The sequence below is a fragment of the Heterodontus francisci genome, chromosome 41 (genome assembly GCF_036365525.1).
Source record: "Heterodontus francisci isolate sHetFra1 chromosome 41, sHetFra1.hap1, whole genome shotgun sequence".
In the NCBI taxonomy this organism is placed as follows: domain Eukaryota; kingdom Metazoa; phylum Chordata; class Chondrichthyes; order Heterodontiformes; family Heterodontidae; genus Heterodontus; species Heterodontus francisci.
The window spans coordinates 12,120,738-12,145,637 of record NC_090411.1 but is presented as its reverse complement, the minus strand read 5'-3'; the positions used below and the strand labels follow the sequence as shown (position 1 = coordinate 12,145,637).

The 24,900-nt window shown below is 44.5% G+C and overlaps 1 protein-coding gene across 1 annotated transcript in view; it reads right to left on the bottom strand.

The window, feature by feature from the left end:
• Positions 1-43: 43 nt before the first annotated feature.
• Positions 44-24,900, bottom strand: part of sgsm3 (small G protein signaling modulator 3) — a 291,927-nt gene continuing 267,070 nt past the window's right edge. The window contains exons 16-20 of the mRNA XM_068019899.1: positions 18,894-18,942; positions 15,205-15,290; positions 9,226-9,348; positions 5,256-5,316; positions 44-2,035 (exon numbers count right to left, since the gene is read on the bottom strand). Of these exons, the coding sequence (XP_067876000.1) occupies positions 1,952-2,035; positions 5,256-5,316; positions 9,226-9,348; positions 15,205-15,290; positions 18,894-18,942 (403 nt within the window). The 3' untranslated portion in view covers positions 44-1,951. The remainder of the gene's footprint in view (positions 2,036-5,255; positions 5,317-9,225; positions 9,349-15,204; positions 15,291-18,893; positions 18,943-24,900) is intronic.

Sequence of the window (24,900 nt, the reverse complement as noted above, 5' to 3'; positions counted from 1 at the left end):
ACCTGTGAGGAGTGGGGTGCAGTAAAGCACAGTGACACCCAAATCCAGTATAACCCAGTGTTCCTTTATTTCTTATTTACAAATAGCGAACATGATAAAAAGTTTATACACATAGACTGGGCAATGATTAAAGAAAAGTCAAGGAAGACAAGGAATAAAGTAAAACCCGATTATCAGGGGACTCAAACTGGGAGAAAATGTAGGGATGATAATGAATCTGCTGAAATCCAAGGTCCGACAGGACCTGCACCACACACAAACTCCACAAACTTCTCGCTGCTACATTCTGAATTAAGCTGTTCATTAGGAATGACAGAAATGGGAATAATACGGGGTTTCCAGGGATCAGTGGAACAACTGTAACAAAGTTACATAACAACAATTTCATTTTTAGATCTGTGCCGACAATTTCCCCCCGTTTTCAAGCCTTTTGCAAGGACTTGCTGACTGGGGTTGACAGTGAGCAGCTTTTACTGAGCAGCCCAGAGGAATCACAAGGGCAGGAGCTGTGAGGAGATGGTTATTCCCCATATCCCGGGAGATGGGTATGCCCCAGAGATGGGAATTCCCCATGTCCCAGGAGATGGACATTCCATCTTTTCAGTGATTTCCCTTGGTTACAGCCTCGTTGTTCCCCAGAATCTGGACAATATGCTGGTGGCTTGTCGGGTGATGATGTGGCTGTATCTTAAGTTCCCCGTCAGGGTTGGAGTGTCAGATCCCAGCTTCTGCTTCATGTAGATACCCCCGACTGCCCAGTAAAACCTGATAGTGTCCATCTCCCGTGACACATGGTATATCCATCTCCTGGGACACAGGAAATGTCCATCTTCTGGGCACACTGATAATTGCTTAGTTAGGGACTCAAACCCATGCTTAAGCAAACAAACTAAAATGTAGAGAGTAACTCTCACTGTTAAAAGCAGACTGTTGTCTAGAAATGGTAAATAGGTATATTTATGGCAGTTTTCAAGTGCTTTGGGACATTTTATTCCGCTAAAGGCGCTGTATAAATGCAAACTGCTGTTGTTTTTTGGCCTTTTCACCCACTGGTCGGGATTTGTGACCTGCACCTGTTGGGAGTGAACAACTTTTGGGTATCTCAGATGGTCACATATTCTGGGAAGGTGCAGGGCATTGGGAAACTGTATTCATCATCTGAACATTCATAGGCCTGGCAGCAAGAATCAGAGACAGAAACATGCCCTTTGCTGTCAGCTGTTGTCACCTCCTAGACGGACTGCATTTACTGCTCTTCTGATAACAGACTTCGAGGGTTCTGTAGACGACTGGCTGGAGGTTTTTGCTCCCAGAGGCAGTGCCTCGAGTTTTGCTTATTAGTTTCACCACTCTGCAAATCGCACCTTTTTTTCCTCCTTAGTTAGTCTTTTTGAAGCCCATCCAATCCTGCCAATGATTTGTGTTATAAACCAGCATTGCACACAGCTGAGAAGCTCACCCAGCTGTTACACCTCCATCTGTAACATAGTCCCGAACTCTGGCTTATACATCAAAGGGCTGGAATCCTGGGTGTGATGAGATGCAGTAAAAGCCCCTTCAGTAGGGTTGGATCCTTCAGCAGGGAAAGATTACAGAGCAGGGCAACCCACAAAGTGAAACCAGGTTAGCATAGCACCCCAAGTCCATTAATGTAAGAGCTGTGTGCAACGCATATTTTGGGGGATAGGGATGGCGGGAGGGGGGGTGCTGTTGGGGTGGGGGAGAGAAGGGGGAAGGATGAGATATAACATCAATTCCAAAAGGTGAATATTTGCAGGATTACAATGACACGGTGTTTCCTTGTCTCTTTGAACTTGAGTTGTGTAGGTGCGATGCAGCATTTTGCAAATCCTGATTCTGATTGGGTGATTGCTATGTAGACAGGCACCTGTAGTGTCACATGCTCATGGAGATTTGGCATTGAGTGTTTTGATTGGAGGAGAGGAGTTATTTAACCATCAATATCCCAGCTGAAGAGATGATGCTTCACCAACATGTCTTGGACACCATCTTTCAGAGGCTTCTTCTCTTTATCCTGATGAAAAAAAATAGTTGAGAGCAAGTTGCTACAGTCACATGATATCAAAGAACAAAGAACAGTACAGCACAGGAACAGGCCATTCGGCCCTCCAAGCCTGCGCCGATCTTGATGCCTGCCTAAACTAAAACCTTCTGCACTTCCGGGGTCCGTATCCCTCTATTCCCTTCCTATTCATGTATTTGTCAAGATGCCTCTTAATCATCGCTATCGTACCTGCTTCCACCACCTCCCCCGGCAACAAGTTCCAGGCACTCACCACCCTCTGTGTAAAGAACTTGCCTCGCACATCCCCTCTAAACTTTGCCCCTCTCACCTTAAACCTATGTCCCCTAGTAACTGACTCTTCCACCCTGGGAAAAAGCTTCTGACTACCCACTCTGTCCATGCCGCTCATAACTTTGTAAACATCTATCATGTCGCCCCTCCACCTCCGTCGTTCCAGCGAAAACAATCTGAGTTTATCCAAACACTCCTCATAGCTAATGCCCTCCAGACCAGGCAACATCCTGGTAAACCTCTTCTGTACCCTCTCCAAAACCTCCACGTCCTTCTGGTAGTGTGGCGACCAGAATTGCACGCAATATTCTAAGCGTGGCCTAACTAAAGTTCTGTACAGCTGCAACATGACTTGCTAATTTTTATACTTTATGCCCCGACCGATGAAGGCAAGCATGCCGTATGCCTTCTTGACCACCTTATCCACCTGCGTTGCCACTTTCAGTGACCTGTGGACCTGTACGCCCAGATCTCTCTGCCTGTCAATACTCAATATCACCAAACTAAATGGAGCCAGGGGATGTGATCAGTAACTAGCCCTCCCATCACCCTCATATTTAAAGTGTCTGTGGTCTCGGCCCCACTCAGGCTGCAACTAACAAGACACATGATCAGCCTCCTCCTTAAAGAACTCCACAAACCCCCCCACCCCACGCAACAGAAGCTTACACACACACAGAACCCAATTCCCCCCCAACACCACAGACACACAAGCACACAGAAAACCCAACCACAGACAAACCTTCCCCCATCATACACACAGACAGAACATACCCCCACAACACAGACAGACCTCTGTCCCAAAGAGAAATCCCCCACTGCCCGAACCACACATCAAAGCTTCCCAATCAAGAAACTCCTCGTTACTATGCTTATATACATGGATCAGGAACCATCAGGAGTCAGACAGGACACTGGCTCACTGTAGGGGTGTAATGTCCAGTGGAGTGGACATGGGCTCACTGTAAGGGTATAATGTCCAGTGGAGTGGACACGGGCTCACTGTGGGGGTGTAATGTCCAGTGGAGTGGACACTGGCTCACTGTGGGGGTGTAATGTCCAGTGGAATGGACACTGGCTCACTGTAGGGGTGTAATGTCCAGTGGAGTGGACATGGGCTCACTGTAGGGGTGTAACATCTAGCTGAGTGGACACTGGCTCACTGTAGGGGTGTAATGTCCAGTGGAGTGGACACTGGCTCACTGTAGGGGTGTAATGTCCAGTGGAGTGGACATGGGCTCACTGTAGGGGTGTAACATCTAGCTGAGTGGACACTGGCTTACTGTAGGGGTGTAATGTCCAGTGGAGTGGACACGGGCTCACTGAGGGGGTGTAATGTCCAGTGGAGTGGACACTGGCTCACTGTAGGGGTGTAATGTCCAGTGGAGTGGACACTGGCTCACTGTAGGGGTGTAATGTCCAGTGGAGTGGACATGGGCTCACTGTAGGGGTGTAACATCTAGCTGAGTGGACACTGGCTTACTGTAGGGGTGTAATGTCCAGTGGAGTGGACACGGGCTCACTGAGGGGGTGTAATGTCCAGTGGAGTGGACACTGGCTCACTGTAGGGGTGTAATGTCCAGTGGAGTGGACACTGGCTCACTGTAGGGGTGTAATGTCCAGTGGAGTGGACACTGACTTACTGTAGGGGTGTAATGTCCAGTGGAGTGGACACTGGCTCACTGTAGGGGTGTAATATCCAGCTGAGTGGACACTGGCTCACTGTAGGGGTGTACATTCAAGGAGATGAAATCATGGCACCTTCATAAGAATATATGAAATAGGAGCAGGAGTAGACCATACGGCCTGTCAATATGATCTTGGCTAATCTTGGGCTTGAACCCCACATCCCTTGATTCCCTGAGAGACCAAAGATCTGCCCATCTCGGTCTTAAATACATTTAATGGTGGAACATCTAGAACTCTCTGGGGTAAAGCATTCCAAAGATTCACAAAACGGAGTGAAGATATTTCTCCTCATCTCAGTCCTAAATGATCAAGCCCTTATTCTGAAACCTTGCACCCCGGTTCTAGATCCCCCAGCCAGGGGAAACTAGTCTCAGTCAAGCCCCTTCATAATCTTGAATGCTTCAATGAGATCACCTCTCACTCTTCTAAACTCCAGAGAATACAGACTTAAAGTATTCAGCCTCTCATCATAGGACAACCCTCTCATCCCAGTACCAATCTCGTTACTCTCGGGATATATGCAACTATATCCCTCCTTAAATATGGAGACCAAAGTTGCACATAGTATTCCAGGTGTGGTCTCACTAAAGCCCCGTACAACTGTAGCGATACTTCTTTATTCTTATACTCCATTCCCCTTGCAATAAAGGCCAACATGCCATTTGTTTTCCTAATTGCTTGCTGTACCTGCATGCTAAATTTGTGTTTCTTCTACGAGTCCACCCAAGTCTCCCGGAACATCAACATTTCGAAGTTTCTCACCTTTTAAAAAATATTCTGCTTTTCTATTCTTACTACCAAAGTGAATAACCTCACACTTCTCCACATTATACTCCAGCTGCCAACTTGTTGCCCACTCATTAACCCTCTATATCTCTTTGCAGCCTCTTTGTATCCTCCTCACAGCTTGCATTCCCACCTAGCTTTGTATCATCAGCAAACTTAGATACATTACTCTCTGTCTCTTTGTCTAAGTCATTAATATAGATTGTAAATAGCTGAGACCCCAATACTAATCCTTCCTCTTTGTTTCCTCTCCGTTAACCAATTCTCCATCCATGCCAATATATTATCCCCAATTCCATGAGCCCTTACCTTGTGTATTAACCTTTTTTGTGACACCTTATTGAATGCCTTTTGGAAATCCAGTTATATTACATCGACTGGTTCCCCTTTATCTACCCGACTAGGTACATCCTCAAAAAACTTGAATACATTTTTCAAACATTCATCATTCTTTTTTCTTTACCTCTTTCTTGATGGGAAGTTCCCAGTCCTGAGAAAGGCTAAATGCAAACCTGGAGAGCACCCTGCAACACAGAGCGAGAAAACATATTCAGCAGAGATGTTATGCCGCAGAGTGAAAGATAAACTGTCTGTGACCTTACCGAGCTCCATTGAAGAGATTTTAAAGACATTGGTTCACATACCTGTCAGCGATTTGACAGTGTATAAGAGTTTAATTCTCTTTGTTAATCAAGTTCTGCAATCTCGGGGCTCATTTACCAGATACTGTCCTTACACGATCCAATACTTCAAGCTATATCATAGATACACGTTAGGTGGCCCCACTGGGCAGCTCCCTGCAGTAAAACCAGTAACAGATGCACAGGACTTGCATCACAGGGCATCACACAGCAGCCCCTCCTGGCGGGGATTGGGGAAGGGGGAGAGGGGGTGGTGCTGCATGCAGCCAGACATCTTTGAGGTGGGGCGTGCGGATACATTGATGGTAGGTGTCCATGACAGCTTCTGAGAGCAATGCAAGTCTTCAGAAGAGACAATAGTCAGAACTGCATTCCTGGAAGATCAACAGCAACAGCAAGCAAGAGAAAATCATTGACGACCTAGAGCAGAATGGAGCTATTAGCAACATCTGGACAAGTCTATATGAGCTACAGAGACCAGAAGATCCAGGTTTTATTCCTGATCTGAACTGAGCAGTTGATCACTGAGGGACAGCAAACATGTGTCTCCAGCTGGTCTCAAGAACCCCCACTTCCCCCACCACCCCTCCAAACCCCAGGTTGGGAAGCCAGTCAGAATTCCTACTCCTTGTGACAATTCAGTCAGCAAAGTTTGCTGATGATTCAGTAGAGGAGCAGATATGTAGACAGATTTTGGAAAGATGTAAAAGGTTGTGGTGGTGGGTGATTTTAACATCCCCTATATTGACTGGGACTCACTTAGTGCTAGGGGCTTGGATGGGGCAGAATTTGTTAGAAGCATCCAGGAGGGCTTCTTGAAACAGTATGTAGATAGTCCAAGTAGGGATGGGGCCATTCTGGACCTGGTATTGGGGAATGAGCCCGGCCAGGTGGTCGAAGTTTCAGTGGGGGAGCATTTCGGGAGCAGTCACCATAATTCCATAAGTTTTAAGGTACTTGTGGATAAGGATAAGAGTAGTCCTCGGGTGAAGGTGCTAAATTGGGGGAAGGCTAATTTAGTTTAGTTTAGTTTAGAGTTAGTTTAGAGATACAGCACTGAAACAGGCCCTTCGGCCAACCGAGTCTGTGCCGACCATCAACCACCCATTTATACTAATCCTACCCATATTACTACCACATCCCGACCTGTCCCCTACATTTTCCCTACCACCTACCTATACTAGGGGCAATTGCTAATGGCCAATTTACCTATCAACCTGCAAGTCTTTGGCATGTGGGAGGAAACCGGAGCACCCGGAGGAAACCCACGCAGACACAGGGAGAACTTGCAAACTCCACACAGGCAGTACCCAAAATTGAACCCGGGTCGCTGGAGCTGTGAGGCTGCGGTGCTAACCACTGCGCCACTGTGCCGCCCTGTTATAACATTATTATAACAATTATAACAATATTAGGCAGAAACTGAAGAATTTAGATTGGGGGCAGCTGTTTGAGGGTAAATCAACATCTGGCATGTGGGAGTCTTTCAAAAGTCAGCTGATTAGAATCCAGGACCAGCATGTTCCTGCGAGGAAGAAAGACAAGTTTGGCAAGTTTCGGAAAGCTTGGATAACACGGGATATTGTGAGCCTAGTCAAAAAGAAAAAGGAAGCATTTGCAAGGGCTGGAAGGCTAGGAACAGATGAAGCACTTGAGGAATATAAAGACAGTAGGAAGGAACTTAAGCAAGGAGTCAGAAGGGCTAAAAGGGGTCATGAAATGTCATTGGCAAACAGGATTAAGGAAAATCCCAAGGCTTTTTATATGTATATAAAGAGCAAGAGGGTAACCAGGGAAAGGGTTGGCCACTCAAGGACAGAGATGGGAATCTATGTGTGGAGCCAGAGAAAATGGGCGAGGTTCTAAATGAGTACTTTGCATCAGTATTCACCAAAGAGAAGGACTTGGTGGATGAGGAGCATAGGGAAGGGAGTGCTGATAGTCTCAGTCATCTCATTATCAAAAAGGTGGTGGTGTTGGGTGTCTTGCAAAGCATTAGGTAGATAAGTCCCCAGGGCCTGATGGGATCTACCCTAGAATACTGAGGGAGGCAAGGGAAGAAATTGCTGGGGCCTTGACAGAAATCTTTGCATCCCCATTGGCTACAGGTGAGGTCCCAGAGGACTGGAGAATAGCCAATGTTGTTCCTTTGTTTAAGAAGGGTGGCAAGGATAATCCAGGAAATTATAGGCCGGTGAGCCTTACGTCAGTGGTAGGGAGACTATTAGAGAGGATTCTTCGGGACAGGATTTACTCCCGTTTGGAAACAAACGAACTTATTAGCGAGAGACAGCATGGTTTTGTGAAGGGGAGGTCATGTCTTACTAATTTGATTGAGTTTTTTGAGGAAGTGACGAAGATGATTGATGAAGGAAGGGCAGTGGATGTTATCTATATGGACTTTAGTAAAGCCTTTGACAAGGTCCCTCATGGCAGACTGGTACAAAAGGTGAAGTAACATGGGATCAGAGGGGAGCTGGCAAGATGGATACAGAACTGGCTCAGTCATAGAAGACAGAGGGCATCAGTGGATGGGTGTTTTTCTGAATGGAGGAATGTGACTAGTGGTGTTCCGCAGGGATCAGTGCTGGGACCTTTGCTGTTTGTAGTATATATAAATGATTTGGAGGAAAATGTAGCTGGTCTGATTAGTAAGTTTGAGGACGATACAAAGGTTGGTGGAGTTGCGGATAATGATGAGGATTGTCAGAGGATACAGCAGGATACAGATCGGTTGGAGACCTGGGCGGAGAAATGGCAGATGGAGTTTAATCCGGACAAATGTGAGGTAATGCATTTTGGAAGGTCTAATGTAGGTGGGAGGTATACAGTAAATGGCAGAACCCTTAGGAGTATTGACAGGCAGAGAGATCTGGGCGTACAGGTCCACAGGTCACTGAAAGTGGCAACGCATGTGGATAAGGTGGTCAAAAAGGCATACGGCATGCTTGCCTTCATCGGTCGGGGCATAGAGTATAAAAATTGGCAAGTCATGTTGCAGCAGTATGGAACCTTAGTTCGGCCACACTTAGAATATTGTGTGCAATTCTGGTCACCACACTACCAGAAGGACGTGGAGGCTTTGGAGAGGGTGCAGAGGAGGTTTACCAGGATAATAAAAGCAAAATAGGTTTACCAGGATGTTTACCAGGATGTTGCCTGGTCTGGAGGGCATTAGCTATGAGGAGAGGTTGGAAAAACTCGGATCGTTTTCACTGGAACGACGGAGGTGGAGGGGCGACATGATAGAGGTTTACAAAGTTATGAGTGGCATGGACAGAGTGGATAGTCAGAAGCTTTTTCCCAGGGTGGAAGAGTCAGTTACTAGGGGACATAGGTTTAAGGTGAGAGGGGCAAAGTATAGAGGGGATGTGCGAGGCAAGTTTTTTTTTTACACAGAGGGCGGTGAGTGCCTGGAACTTGCTGCCAGGGGAGGTGGTGGAAGCAGATACGACTGCAACGTTTAAGAGACATCTTGACAAGTATATGAATAGGATGGGAATAGAGGGATATGGGCCCCAGAAGTGCAGGTGTTAATTTAGGCAGGCATCAAGATTGGCGCAGGCTTGGAGGGCCGAATGGCCTGTTCCTGTGCTGTACTGTTCTTTGTTCAATGCGGCAGGAAGCTCCAGTCGGCCCTCAAACACAGACATCACTGAGGCCTTGACGTTCACTTAATTCTAGGGCAGAAGACATCAGTGTCCTGACAAAAGGGTAGGGAACTGGCACAGAAATATTAGCAGGAGCTTTGCCAACTCCCATAATGCAACTTAATTCAGAGCAATTCCTTACCTTAGTTCACACTTGATCTGGACCCATCCTGGACTACGTAGGAATGACCATGGCTGGTACCATTTCTCCACTGTTTGCATACTTGAACAGAGCACCTCCAGCCACAGTGGCAGAACCTGCTCACTACACAAAGACATCATTAGTAATAACCATACCATGCAATACAGAACTCAGTTGTGGTGGGACAGGGAAAACTAACAGGGGCACCAGGAGAGAGCTCGACTGAGAGATGGAGCATTAACCTGCAGCTAATCTGCACATACTGGATACCTGCAATGGAAGATGGGCCATCCCCTAATATCCCTCAACTTGTAGAGTAAAAATAAAAACACAGCCATAAAAAGGCAAAACTAGCAGCAATTGACAGAATGAAGAATATCATTCATTGAAAGGGGTGGGTGGTGGCGTTGAAATTACTGCCAGCAGAGTTACCGGGACAGACCACAACCCGACACAGACTGGGGTTATATGGTGTTTGAGAGAGAGATTTGAGGGTGGCAGGGGAGGGTGAGCGAGAGACAGAGATTTGAGGTGTGTCTGTGTGAGAGAAAGAGAGAGAGCGCGAGAGATTTGAGGTTTGTCTGTGCATGAGAGAGAATGAGTGAAAGAGCGAGTGAGAGACAGAAATTTGAGGGGTGTGTGAGAGAGATTTGAGGTGTGTTTTTATGTGTGTGTGTGCGCGCGAGACAGAGACAGAGATTTGAGGGGTGTGAGTGTGTGAGAGAGAGATTTGAGGCATGAGAGAGGGATTTGAGGTGTATGTGAGAGAGAGAGATTTGTATTGGCAAATTAAAGTGTAGGAAACGATATATTCCATTAAAAGTAAAGAACAAACTAACCACATGGATAAAGACATCAGGGAACAATTGAGGGTTAGGAAAGAGGCATACATTAAGTAATGGGATAGTAGCAGCATGGATACAAAGTTGGCTGAGCGACAGGAAACAGTAGTTGTGAGCGGTTGTTTGTTGGACTGGAAGGTGGTATATAGTGGGGTTTCCCAGGGGTTGGCGTTGGGACCCCTGTTTTTCTTGATCTGTATTAATGACCTAGACTTGGGCGCACAGGGTACAATTTCAAAACTTGTGGATGACATTAAACTTGGAAGTACTGTGAACTGTGAGGAGAACAGTGATAAACTCCAAGAGGACAAAGACAGGCTGGTGGAATGGGTGGACAAGTGGCAGATGAAATTTACTGCAGACAAGTGTGAAATGTTTCATTTTGGTAGGAAGTACAAGGAGAGGCAATATAAATTCAAGGGTCCAATTCTAAAGGGGGTGCAGGAGCAGAGGGACCTGGGGGTATATGTACACAAATCATCGAAGGTTGCAGGACAGGTTGAGAAAGTGGTTAATAAAGCATATGGGATCCTGGGCTTTATAAAGAGGGGCAAAGAGTACAAAAACCTCTAGAAAACACTGCTTCAGGCTCAGTTCTGGGCACCACACTTTGGGAAGGATTTGAGGGTATTGGAGAGGGTGCAGATGGGATTCACTTTTCCCCACATTATACTTCATCTGCCAAATTTTTGCCCACTCACTTAACCAACCTATATCCTTTTGTAGACTCTTTACCTTCTCTTGACAACTTACTTTCCTTCCTATCTTGGTGTCATTGGCAAATTTAGCCACCATACATTCGGTCCCTTCATCCAAGATATAAATTGTAAATAGTTGAGACCCCAGCACTGATCCCTGTGGCAGTCCACAAGTTACAGCTTGCCAACCTGAAAAAGACCCATTTATCCCTACTCCTGCTTCCTGTTAGGTAACCAGTTCTTTATTCATGCTTATATGTTACTCCCTACACCATGTGCTCTTATCTAGTGTTGTAATCTTTAATGTGGCACCTTATCTAATGTCTTTTGGAAACCGAAGTACACATCTACAGTTTCCTCTTTATCCTCCTTGCCTGTCACTTTCTCGAAGAACTCTAATAAATTAGTTAACCACGATTTCCCTTTCACAAAACCCTGCTGACTCCGTCTGATCCATTATGATTTTCTAAGTATCCTGTTATAACCACCTTAATAATGGCTTCAAATAAATTCCCTATGACAGATGTTAAGTTAACTGGCCAATAGTTTCCTGCTTTTTGTCTCTTTGACTTCTTGAATAAAAGGTGTTACGTCTGCACTTCTCACTCTTCTAAATGCCAGTGAATATAGACCCAATTTTCTCAGCCTGTCATCCCAGGAATGAATCTACTGAACCTTTGCTGTACCACCTTCAATGCAAGTATATCCTTTCTTAATTGTGGAGACCAAAACTGTGCACAGTACTCAAGATGAGGTCTCACCAAAGCCCTGTACAACTGCAGTAAGGCTTCCTTATTCTTGTACTTCAATCCCCTTGCAATAAAGGCCAACGTGCCATTTGCCTTCCTAATTGCTTACTGTACCTGTATGCCAACTTTCTTTCAGATTTCCAGCATCCGCAGTATTTTGTTTTTATGCTAACTTTCGGTGTTCCTTGTACGAGTATACTGAAGTCTCTCTGAACATCAGCATTTACAAGTTTTACAACTTTTAAAGAATATTCTGCTTTTCCATTCTTACTACCAAAGTGAATAACCTCACACTTCCCCACATTATACTCCATCTGCCACCTTGTTACCCATTCACTTAACCTGTCTATATCTCTTTGCAGCCCCTTTGTGTTTTCCTCACAGCTTACATTTCCACCTAGCTTTGTATCGTCAACAAACTTAAATACATTACTCTTGGTCTCCCTGTCTGGGTCATTAATACAGATTGTTTATTTCCCACCATACCTTTTAGTCTATTTACCCAATCAACCTTAGCCTGATCTCACCTCATTATCTGTGTAATTGACTTTGCTTATGTTTAAGATTCTTGCTTGGGACCGGAGTATGTCGCTTTCAAATTTAAGACGGAATTCAATTGTATTGTGACCACTTTTTCTCAGTGGATCGTTTACTACGAGATTAATTAACCCTGTCTCATTGTATAATACTAGACCAAAAATAACTTTATCCCTAGTTGGTTCCACAATATATTGTTCCAGGAAGCTGTCACAAAAGCATTTTGCAAACTCATCTTCCAGCCTACCTTTGCCAATTTGATTGTCCCAGTCCATGTGAAGATTAAAATCCCCGACAATTATTACATTGCCTTTGTTACAAGCTCCAATAATTTCTTGCGTAATGCTTTGTCCAACACTGTAACTACTGTTAGGGGATCTATAACCTACACCCACCAGTGTTTTCTGACCCTTGTTATTCCTAACCTCCATCCATCCTTTACTATCAGGGCTACTGCTGGTCCTTTTTCCATTTTGTCTGTCTTTTCGAAATGTTATGTACCTTGGAATATTTATTTCCCAACCTTGGTCATCTTGTAAACATGGCTCTGTAATGGCGACTGGGTCTAAACCATTTATCTCTATTTGTGCCACTAATTAATCTCTTTTTGTAAATGCCTCACACAGATACAGATCCTTTGATTTTTATTTTACTATCATTTACATGGACCTTATTCGCTGATGCACTATCACTATTAAGTTCTCTGTCCCTTCCTGCCCCACTCTGCTGGTCTTTACCCAAATCGTTCTATTGTCTCAACATTTCTCTTTAGATTTCTAAATCTCCCTTCACCTGAACCGTCCCACATCTCTTAATTTAAAGCCCTGTCCACAGCCCTAGTTTTACGATTTGCTAGGACACTGATCCCAGCCCGTTTTAAGTGAAGCCCATCCCAACGCTTTCCCGAGTACTGGTGCCAGTGCCCCATGAATCAAAACCCCTTCTTCCCACACCATTCTTTGAGCCACCTGATTAATCCTCTAACCTGCTTGACCCTATGCCAACTGGTGTGTGGCTCTGGTAACAATCCAGAGATTACCACCTTTGAGGTTCTGCGTTTTAATTTGGATCCTAACTCCTCAAACTCTCTCACTCAGCATCATTCCTAGTTCTACCTATATCATCGGTTCCTACGTGGGCCACGACAACTGGATCCTCCCCCTCCAAGTTGGTCTCCAACTGCAAAGAAATATCTTTAACCCTGGCACCGGGCAGACAACACGACTTTTGGAGCTCCTGATCGTGGCTGCAAAGAACTGTATCTAGCCCCCGTGACTATACTGTCCCCTATCACTACCACATTCCTTTTCACTCTCCTCACTTGAGCAGCATCCTGCACCATGATCAGTTTACCCATCCATCCTGTAGTCCTTGTTCTCATCCACACAGGTAGCAAGTACTTCATACCTGTTGGTTGAAGTCAAGGGGTGAGGCTCCTCCATCACTACATACTGTATCCCAAACCTGCCTGACTTGCAGTCACACGGTCCTATCCTTGACCACTGACCAACTCTAAAGGTCTACTTAATCTAAGGGGTGCGACTGCCTTCCAGAACAAAGTGTCCAGTAACTTTCCTCCTTCCTGATGCCCTGCAATGTCTGCAGCTTGGACACGAGCCTAGCAACGTTGAGCAGAGATATGGTTGTCTGGGACTGCAATGCATTCCACAAATTTGAGGGATGTGTGTGTTTCTGGAGTGTGCATGAGAGAGATATTTTGGTGTGTGAGAGAGAGATGGGTGTTGGGGTGTGTGTGTGTTAAAGAGATATTTCGGGGTGTGTATGAGAGTGCTTGGGACATGGGTGTGAGAGATATTTTGGGTGGGTGTGAGAGAGAGAGATTTTGGGGTATTTGGGAGAGATTTTTGGGTGCGTGAGAGATATTTTGGGGTGTGTATGTTAGAGCATGTTTGGGGTGTGCGTGAAAGAGATCTTTTGGGGTGTGCGTGTGACAGAGAGTTTCGGGTGAGAGAGATATTTTGGTCTATGTGAGAGAGATTTATGGTATGTGTTCGTGTGCCAATATACCACCTGTGAGCAACACGATTTTAAATGACTGGAAATGACTTTTAACAAACACAAGACCCATTTGCTAGCTACATTGGGGTACAGTAGTCAGTTTCTTGGTAAGTTAAAAGCTTCTGAAATTTTATTTTTTTAAAAGATGCCTTGCACCCAAAAGTTCCTGCTTACGGTTCAGAGCCTCCTCGCAGGCCTGCAAATGAGTGCAATTAGCAGAAACTCTCAAGGGTGGTTAATTCCCCCTGATTTTCGGGGAGAGGGTGTGCGGCCTGTGCCTGCTTCTAGTGCAGTGTTTTTTTAAACTTGGATCGTACAGAATATAATTTGCTCTTCAAATTCCACAACTTTTGCGTGAGTTACACCGATTTCAGGTGAATTGTGCCAAAAAAGTGCAACTAAGTAGAAACTCTACCCCTGTTTGTCACACCTCCAGAATTTGTGGCACATGTATCATATTGATAACTACAAATCATAACTGAATAGTGAGGGGAATTGATCAATGAACAAGAGAAAGTTTAAAAATCTACTCTGCTTGCTGTTTCTTCTGATTACAAAAACCTGTCCAATCTCTCCAAGTATCAGCCAATCTACAAATTTCCCTCCGTGATGACTATTTGCCTCTAATTAGCCTCAGGTTCTGCCTTCTTATAATCTGTGGCCCTTACAAGGACAAGTTAATTTAGATGCATTTCCACCTCAGCAACAGAATACTACTGTGTAACACCCATCCTGATCAAACAAGATATCCTCTGATTTACTGTGAGCAATTGCACAGGAGGGGTGCTAATGGAATAAGCATGTTTATGATCTGGTAGAAGACATTAGACCAATAAGCAATTCCATTTTTGGCAGATTTTGCCTACCTAGCTTTTCACCATCTCCCTTTTCACAATCTAATTGTTTCTTGCATCCACTTATACTGTTCGATTTATCGGCCTTCCTTGATAATTTACCCTAAAATAAATTTTGCCCAACTTCCCTTCTGAGTCTGAATATCCTGTTTGTGTTGGGACTCCAAGCCAGTGCACTGAGCCCTGAATCACACACTGAGCACCATTTGTTCCTTGCACAATACAACTTAGTCTCAACGGCATAGTATTAGAAAGTCAAGGATTGAACACTTTCACTTACTTTAGTCCCACACATACCAGCGACCGAAATTTCACATCCATCTGTGCGTGTGCAGCATCATGGCTCATGTTCACTGACTGGACAGCCTGAAAGAAGGGAAGCAAAGTTTGGTGTTGGATGGAGTGCTTAGCGTCAGACAGGAGAATGGCTGGTCAATCTCACACTCTGCTTTTTAGGGCTTATAATTTGTACAAACATTGCCTCTTTATTGGTCCCAACATCAGCTATAGTTATACTTTCTACAATGAAAAAAAACTGCAAATGCTGGAACCTTGAAACAAAGAGAAAATGCTGGAAATACTCAGATCATAAAGCATCTGTGGAGAGAAAGGGAGCTAAATATTTTAGACATGGTCTATCACTGGAACTGAAGCAGGTTCCCCTCTTTTTTTTTTAAAAAGAGGAATTGATCCCTCCCCAAGGCCCTTGTCGTTCACCCCAGCTTTTTGCTGCCCTTGCATTATCATTTTCCTATGGAACTGTATCAGCTGCAACACCTGGCCATTCACCTCTTCCTACATTATCCGAGGCCTCAAACACCAACCTGCATTTGTATAGGACTCTATGGTAGTGAAACATCCCAAAGCACTTCACAAAAGCAATTATCAAAAAAGATTTGGCTACATAAGGACATGTGACCAAAAGTTTGGTCAAAGAGGTAGGTTTCAAGGAGCGTCTTAGAGAAAGGGGGAAGAGATTTAGGGACGGATTTCTAGAGCTTAGGGCCCAGATAGCACGGCCACCAATGGTGGAGTGATGAAGATCGGGGAATTGCAAGAGGTCAGAACTGGAGTAGCGCAAATATCTCGAAGATTTGTAAAGCTGGAGGAGATTACAGAGAGAGGAAGGCCAAGGCTACGGAGGAATTTGAAAACAAGGATGAGTGTTTTAAAATCTAAGGTTTGCTGGACCTGGAGTCAGCGTAATGGAATAAGCACAGAGGTGTTGGGCGAACCATGATTTGGTGCAAGTTGGGATACAAGCAGCAGAGTTTTGGAGGAGATTAAGTTGGGAAGACAGTGGCATAGTGGTAATGTCACTGAATGAATAATCCAAAAGCCTACACGAATGCCCTGAGGACATGACAGATGGTGGAATTTAAATTCAATTAATTAATAAAAATCTGGAATTGAAAGCTGGTCTTAGTAATGGTGCCATGAAGCCCATCTGGTTTACTAATGTCCTTTAGGGAAGGAAATCTGCTGTCCTTAGTTGGTCCACAGCAATGTGGCTGACTCCTAACTGCCCTCTGAAATGGCCTAGCAAGCTACTCAGTTATCAAGGGCAATTAGGGACGGACAACAAATACTGGCCTTGCCAGTGACACTCACATCCCATGAAAGAATTTTTAAAAAGTTTAGAGGGTGCAAAGTGGGAGGCTGGCCAGAAGATCATTGGAATAGTCAAGTTGGGAGGTAACAAAGGCCTGACCGAGGGTTTCAGCAGCAGATGACCTGAGGCACGGGCAAAGTAGGGCAATGTTATGGAGGTGAAAATAGACAGTCTTTGTGATGAAGTGAATATGTAGTCTGAAATTCAGCTCAGGGTCAAACAGGTTGAGAAAAGTCTGGTTCAACCTCAGACAGTGACCAGGGAGACAGTGGAGTTGGCAGCTAAGTAATGGAGTTTGCGTTAGGAACTGAAGACAATGGCTTTGTTCTTCACAATATTTAACTGGAGAAAATTTCTGCGCATTGAATACTGTGCTGGACAAGCAGCGTGACAAATCAAAGGCAGTGGATGGGTTAAGAGAGGTGACTGAGGTAGAGCTGGGTGTCGTCAGCATACATGTGGAACCTGACATCGTGCCTTCAGATGTCACCGAGGGGCAGCATAAGGCTGAGAAATTGGAGGGGGCCAAGGATGGACCTTTGAGGGGGGGGGAACACTAAATGTAATGGTGCAAGAGCATGAAGAGAAGCCATTGCAGGTGATTCGCTGGCTTCAACTGGACACCTTTGCATTGTGGAGACCAAACATCTTGCTGATACGTCATTTGTGTCTGCAAATTGTGACCCTGAGCTCCCTATGGCTTTCTATTAAATCTCCCTCCCATTTTCACTTTGACCACTCAGTCTTTGATTTTTACACCACATTTTTCTTCCTACTCCTCTAAGCCTGAATATTGATTTCAAATCCTTACTATAACCTGGTTGAAGATGGATGCAAACGTTTCAGTATTGTCTTTTGCACTGATGTACAGGGCGCCATTCACTCAGGAAGGGGATATTCGTGGAGCTTATGCTGTTGAGCATGCATCTTGCCTTGTGTCATAGCTTCACCAGGTTGACACCTTATTTATAGGAATGCCTGATGCTGCTCCTGGTATGCTCTGCTAAACCCCTCATTGAACCAGAGCTGCTTCCTTGGCTCGATGGTAATGGTAGAGTAAGGGATATGTCGGGCCATGAAGTTACAGACTGCACCAAATACAATTCTGCAGCTGCTGATGCCCCACAGCACCTCACGGATACCCAGTTCTGTGTTGCTGGATCTGATCTGAATTTATTCCATTTAGCACGGCAGTAATGCCACATAACATGATGCAGGATGCCCTCAGTGTGAAGACAGGATTTTCTCTCCAGAAGGACTCTGTGATGGTCACTCTTACCAATACTGTCATGGACTGATGCATCTATGGCTGGCAGATTGAAGAAGATGAGGTCAAGTGGGCTTTTCCCTTCTGTTAATTCTCTCACCACCTGCGGTGCAGTTAATAAAGCATATGGGACCCTGGACTTTATAAATAGAAGTGATTTGATAGAGGTGTTCAAAATCATAAATAAAGAGTAAATTTTTTCCAATGGCTGAAGGGGTGGTAAACAGAGGGCACAGATTTAAGGTAATTGGCAAAACAATCAGAGGCAACATGAGGTAAAGCTTTTTTAACGCAATGAGTGGTTAGACTATGGAATGAACTGGCTGATAGGTAGGTGTATACTAGTTCAACAGCAGCCTTCAAAAGGGAATTGAATAAATACTTGGAGAAATAATTGCAGGGATATGGTCAAAGAGTAGAGGATTGGTCTGCAAAAGAGGCAGCACAGACTCGATGGGCTGAATGGCCTCCTTCAGTGCTGTACTATTTTATGATTCTATGATTTGCCCACAAAAAGATTTCATTCCTGTTCATCTATTGCTTGGCTCATTATCGAACAAACTCCAGCTTTCATTTCGAGCAGGAGCAGATTCCTCCCCGTTTACTGCCCTTTCTGTGAATGCTCTGTTATCTTTTCCTTCGTTCTTATTCTGAATTCTATTAAAATTCTCATTTGTCTCTCACTGTTCAGATCTGATGAGGACATTGTCTGAAATATTAACTTTTCTTCTCTCTCCAAATGCTGACTGACCTGTTGTGCGTTTCCAGCATTTGTACTACCTGTTCCACAAATTTTCACTAGAGTCACAAGTCTGGACTCCACCTCCTTTAACTCCATTGACAGCCCGTGTAGAATGTGCAACCAGATCTCACCCAGGCCCCCTGAAATTGACTCCCTTCCGCCTGGATCCCCCACCCAGAAATTGACCCTCTGCCCAGAACTCTCCCTTTGCCCCCTTCCTGTCCAGAAATCGAATCCCCCACCCAGGATTCCTGCCCTAAAACTTGTTCAATCCCCCATGCTCCAGTACTCACTATCCCCCACTAAACCTGCTCCATTCACTGCCCCCATCCCCAATCCAGTACTCACTCTGTACAGAAGTTCCTCAGGAGTCAGCACCTTTCCGTCTTCATCCAACCTGTAAAAAAATTAACCTACATTGACCAATGGGGTCTGGGCATCCAATTACAGAAAATAACCACTGACTGCACAGCCCCTGCTGGGAATCACCATCCTCCTCAGCATCTGCTGGGATTCACCATCCTGCACTGTACCTGCTGGGAATCACCATCCTCCTCAGCATCTGCTAGGATTGACCATCCTGCACTGTACCTGCTGGGTTTATCATGAACGTACAGCACCTGCTCCTTCTACACTGTCCCCATCAAACACTCTCAGGGCAGGTATAGCATGGGTTCGATACACAGTAAAGCTCCAGTTGGAATATTAACCATTATCAATTGACCATCTAGACAACAGATTGTGTACAGTAAATGAAAATGGCCTTGTGACATGCTGGCTCGTGATGTACTAGTTGAACTTACAGAAAAGAGATTTTGCTTGGGAACAGCTGGGCTTGTAGCTGCAAGAGCCAGACACATTACAGATAATAGATGGTTAACTACAAGATGTGGTTAAGAACAAGGTCAGTGTTTACGTAATTATACCCTGGCATTGGATATAATTATAGGAGTAGTGGTCAGTGGTTGTTAGAGCTTTCAGGACAATCAGAAGTAACAGCCTAGTGACAGAGGTCGAGCTAATCACCTGGGAGTCTGCAGGGAAACCAGGTTGTATTAATCGCTTGTTATTTAACCTAATATTGTAGTTGTACAAGAATAATAGTCATGAGTCAATATATTAAAGCTTGCTGTTTAAAACCACTCAGGCCAGAATCATGAAGTTACTGCTGCAGATGTAACAACCATTTATTGAGCAGTAAGCAAAGGAACAAATCCGCTAACACTGATGTTCCTTAGTGGGCTCGAGTTAAAGGTTTAAAAATAAGCAAAAGGAAAGGGGAAAAGGGAACTAACTGGCTGTGATGAAGTAACTGAAAGGTAGCCAAACCCTTGATCATAAGCGCAATAAAAATGCCATGCGCACCGGTGGACTTGTGTTCCACAACATATACTTAGGTGGAAAAATTGGTAGAGATGTGTTCACCCTTGGTAGGAAAAGCAAAAAACCGAGGTGTCTCAGAAAATGTGCGCGAATATGTGAAAGTTTGCTGACCTACGAATATTTAACCCCCTGTAGTCTTGCCTTTGATCAAAATATCTTTTCTGCAAGCATTTACAGTTTGAAATTTAATTGTTTTCTTTATGTATGTATACATGCATATAACCTTTCAGACACTTTGAGTCACGTTTTTGGTTTTGAACTGAGTTAAACTATGTGAATGCTACTTGAGGTCGTGACCTGGGAATACAACAGTATTCAAGAGTAAGAGGCGACTTGATTGAAACATCTAAGATCCTGAGGGGTCTTGACAGGGTGGACGTGGAAAGGATGTTTCCCCGTGTGGAAGAATCTAGAACTAGGGGTCACTGTTTAAAAATAAGGGGTTGCCCATTTAAGACAGAGATGAGGAGAATTTTTTTCTCTGAGGGTCGTGAGTCTTTGGAATTCTCTTCCTCAAAAGGCGGTGGAAGCAGTCTTTGAATATTTTTAAGGCAGAGGTAGATAGATTCTTGATAAGCAAGGCGGTGAAAGATTATCGGGGGTAATTTTAGCAAAATAAGGCAGGATCTGGCCAAGGTAGACTGGAAAGAGTTACTTGTCGGGAAATCTACAGAAGAGCAGTGGGGGGCATTCAAAAAGGAAATGGGGAGGGTACAGGCCCAACATGTTCCCTCTAGGGTAATAGGTAGGAGCAACAAGCCCAGAGAACCAAGGATGACCAGAAACATTCAGGGTACGATGAGAAGGAAAAGAGAGGCTTTTAGCAAATACAAGGAGAGCAAATCAATGGAAGCATTAGTGGAGTACAGAAAGTGTAGGATGGAGCTTAAGAAAGCAATTAGGAGAGCAAAGAGGGGATATGAGAAAGCTCTGGCTGGTAAAAGTATGGAAAATCCCAAGATATTCTATAAGTATATCAATGGGAAGAGGATAACCAGGGAAAGAGTAGGACCCGTTAGGGACCAAGGGGGAAATTTGTGGGTGGAGCCAGAGGACATTGGTAGGTGTTGAATGAATACGTCACATCTGTCTTCACCCAAGAGAATGAGGATGTAGATACGGAACTTAGAGAGAGAGACTGTGAGGTTCTTGAGCAAATTGTCATAGGGAGTGACAAGGTATTGGAGATTTTGGAAGGTTTAAAAGTGGACAAATCTCCAGGTCTGGACAATTTGTGTCCCAGGATGCTGTGGGAGGCGAGGGTGGAGATTGCAGGGGCTCTGACCCGAATTTTTAATTCCTCTCTGGCCACGGGGGAGGTGCCAGAGGACTGGAGAACAGCTAATGTGGTCCCACTATTTAAGAAAGGTTGTAGAGATAAGCCAGGGAATTACAGACCAGTGAGTCTCACGTCAGTGGGAGGGAAACTATTGGAGAAAATTCTGAAGGAGAGAATCTATCACCACTCGGAGAGGCAAAATTTGATTAGGAATAGTCAGCATGGCTTTGTCAGAGGGAGGTCATGCCTAACAAATTTGATTGAATTTTTTGAGCATGTGACCAGGTGTGTAGATGAGGGTAATGCAGTTGATGTAGTTTACATGGATTTCAGCAAAGCCTTTGACAAGGTCCCACATGGGAGACTTATCAAGAAAGCAAATGCACATGGGATACAGGGTAACTTGATAAGGTGGATTCAAAATTGGCTTAGCTGTAGGAGACAGAGAGTGATGACAGATGGCTGTTTTAGTGACTGGAAGCCAGTGTCCAGTGGCGTGCCACAGGGATCTGTGCTGGGTCCCCTATTGTTTGTCATTTATATAAACGAAATAGATGACTATGTGGGGGTAGGATCAGTAAGTTCGCGGATGACACAAAGATTGGCCAGGTGGTTAACAGTGAGGCGGAGTGTCTTGGGTTACAGGAAGATATAGACGGGATGGTCAAATGGGCAGAAAAGTGGCAGATGGAATTTAATGCTGAAAAGTGTGAGGTGATACACTTTGGAAGGAGTAATGTGACACGGAAGTATTCAATGAATGGCCTAACACTGCGAAGTTCCGAGGAACAAAGAGACCTTGGCATGTTTGTCCATAGATCTTTGAAGGAAGAAGGGCAGGTTAATAGGGTGATGAAAAAGGCATATGGGACACTTGCCTTTATCAATCGAGGCATAGATTACAAAAGCAGGAAGGTCATGTTGGAGTTGTACAGAACTTTGGTAAGGCCACAGCTGGAGTACTGTGTGAATTCTGGTTGCCACATTATAGGAAGGATGTGATTGCATTGGAGGGGGTGCAGAGGCGATTCACCAGGATGTTGCCTGGGATGGAACATTTAAGTTATGAAGAGAGGTTGGATAGGCTTGGGTTGTTTTTGCTGGAGCAGAGAAGACTGAGGGGTGACCTGATCGAGGTGTACAATATTATGAGGGGCATGGACAGGGTGGATAGGGAGCAGCTGTTCCCCTTAGTTGAAGGGTCAGTTACGAGGGGTCACAAGTTTAAGGTGAGGGGCAGGAGGTTTAAGGGGGATTTGAGGAAGAACTTTTTTACCCAGAGGGTGGTGACGGTCTGGAATGCCCTGCCTGGGAGGGTGGTAGAGGCGGGTTGCCTCACATCCTTTAAAAAGTACCTGGATGAGCACTTGGCACGTCATAACATTCAAGGCTATGGGCCAAGTGCTGGCAAATGGGATTAGGTAGACAGGTCAGGTGTTTTAATGCATCGGTGCAGACTCGATGGGCCTCTTCTGCACTGTATTATTCTGTGATTCTGGGTAGGTAAAAATGTGGAGTTATCAGTTCAGTCATGAACTTAGCGAATGGCGGAACAGGCTCGAGGGGCCGAGTGGCCTACTCCTGCTCCTAATTCGTATGCATGTTCGTATACAACGTAAAGATCTGTGTTTCATAATTCATTACAAGGATCAATAATTTTAAGCTGCATGAAAGTGTGAATATTCTTATTAAGTATGATCATTTCAATTTAAGATCATGCACCCAGAATTAGGGAAACCCCTGTCACTTACATTTTAAGTTAAAGACACTGGTGTGCATTTATTTTGACTCAAGTTTATTTGTGCAACTGTAAAAAGCAGAGGAAGCATCTAAAAAAATAAGGTGTAGGGATGAAGAACTATAAGTTACAGTTGCTGGTAGTAAATTAATTTGAACTTCTTTACAGCACCTTGTTTTAATTGAATTACAGTTAAAAATTGCTGTTGCTTTAAAGATGTGTGACCTTATTTTAAACCAAATCAAATGTTTACAAAGCACTGTTTAAAAAAAATACAGTGACTGCAAGTTTAAGACCTGCTATTGTGACTGTCTCTTCCCTCATCCCATGAGGTTTTGTTACTTTCGGGCTGGTGTTTGATATTTTCGGGTCAGGTCGGGCATGTACAAAAATGGAAGGACTCGGGCCCAGGTCATGTTTTAATTTGATACCGGAGCCGGGCTTTAAGAGAGAATTCCAGAGCTTCGCATCCGGGCAACTGAAGGCGTGGCCAGCAATGGTGGAGTGATTACAATCGGGGATTGTTTCCGAAGTTGAAATATATAAGACAAATTAGTCTGAGTTACTGTTTCAAGCACTCGGGAAGATAAATCTTATCTGAAGTTTAAGGGGACAATTGCATTTATTTTTAAAAGGAACGCAGTCCAGGCAGTTCCGAGGAAAAAAGCTCCTTGGGGGAAATAAAACTGAACACTGAAAAATCCTGTCAGTCCAAAAATATTGCTCTTTGGACTGGGGATAATTAAGAAATGATAAAATGGACAATATAGCAGGTTACTTTGGGAAATAAAAGGCCCAAGAGGAGGTTTGGTTAAGTTCAATAAACAATATTGTATTAGACGTTAAAGTTCCTCCACAGCTCATGAATTGGGACAATGAGATGGGTAAAACTGAGTGAAAGAAAGTGATTGAGAATATAAGATAGAAACAAGAAAAAAGGTGATAATGAATGTATAGGAATCAATCCAAAGGGATTGGGAAAAAAAAGATGTGAGGACATCCATGAGTAATGCAAATCACCTGGGCACAATTCATCAAAAGATATAGGGCAGCACACTGGCGCAGTGGTTAGCACCGCAGCCTCACAGCTCCAGCGACCCGGGTTCACTTCTGGGTACTGCCTGTGTGGAGTGTGCAAGTTCTCGCTGTGACCGTGTGAGTTTCCGCCGGGTGCTCCGGTTTCCTCCCACAGCCAAAGACTTGCAGGTTGATAGGTAAATTGGCCATTGTAAATTGCCCCTGGTGTCGGTAGGTGGTAGGAGAATTGAGGGAAGGTGGGGATATGGTAGGGAATATGGGATTAATGTAGGATTAGTATAAATGGGTGGTTGATGGTCGGCACAGACTCGGTGGGCCGAAGGGCCTGTTTCAGTGCTGTATCTTTATGACTCTATATCAATCTGGTATCAATATACATTTTAGTGAAAGTCAAGAAATTGCAAGTTAATTGATAGGTTTCTTTTGGAGATGTTTGTCTTCGCCCATCCTGTCTAATAAGAAACTGCATTTAATAGCCTGGCCATGATCTGAGACTTCAGGACCATGCAGGTGGAGATAAGCAAAGACCTTCAGACACCCGCCTCCAATCTTCTAATAAGATAACCTGGTCAGTCCAATAACGGTTTGTATCTGATGTCAGGTGCAGCATGATCTTGAGGTGTGTGTGTGCAAATGTAATATGTTGCATGTGAAGCAAATAGCATGCAGAAATAAAAACAGAAAATGCTGGGAATACTCAGCAGGTCTGGCAGCATCTGTGGACAGAGAAGCAGAGTTAACTTTTCAGGTCAGTGATCTTTTCGAACTTTTCCCAGTTCTAATGAAAGGTCACAGACCTGAAACGTTAACTCTGCTTCTCTGTCCACAGATGCAGCCAGACCTGCTGAGTATTTCCAGCATTTTCTGTTTTTATTTCAGATTTCCAATATCCATAGTATTTTGCTTTTGCGTTACAA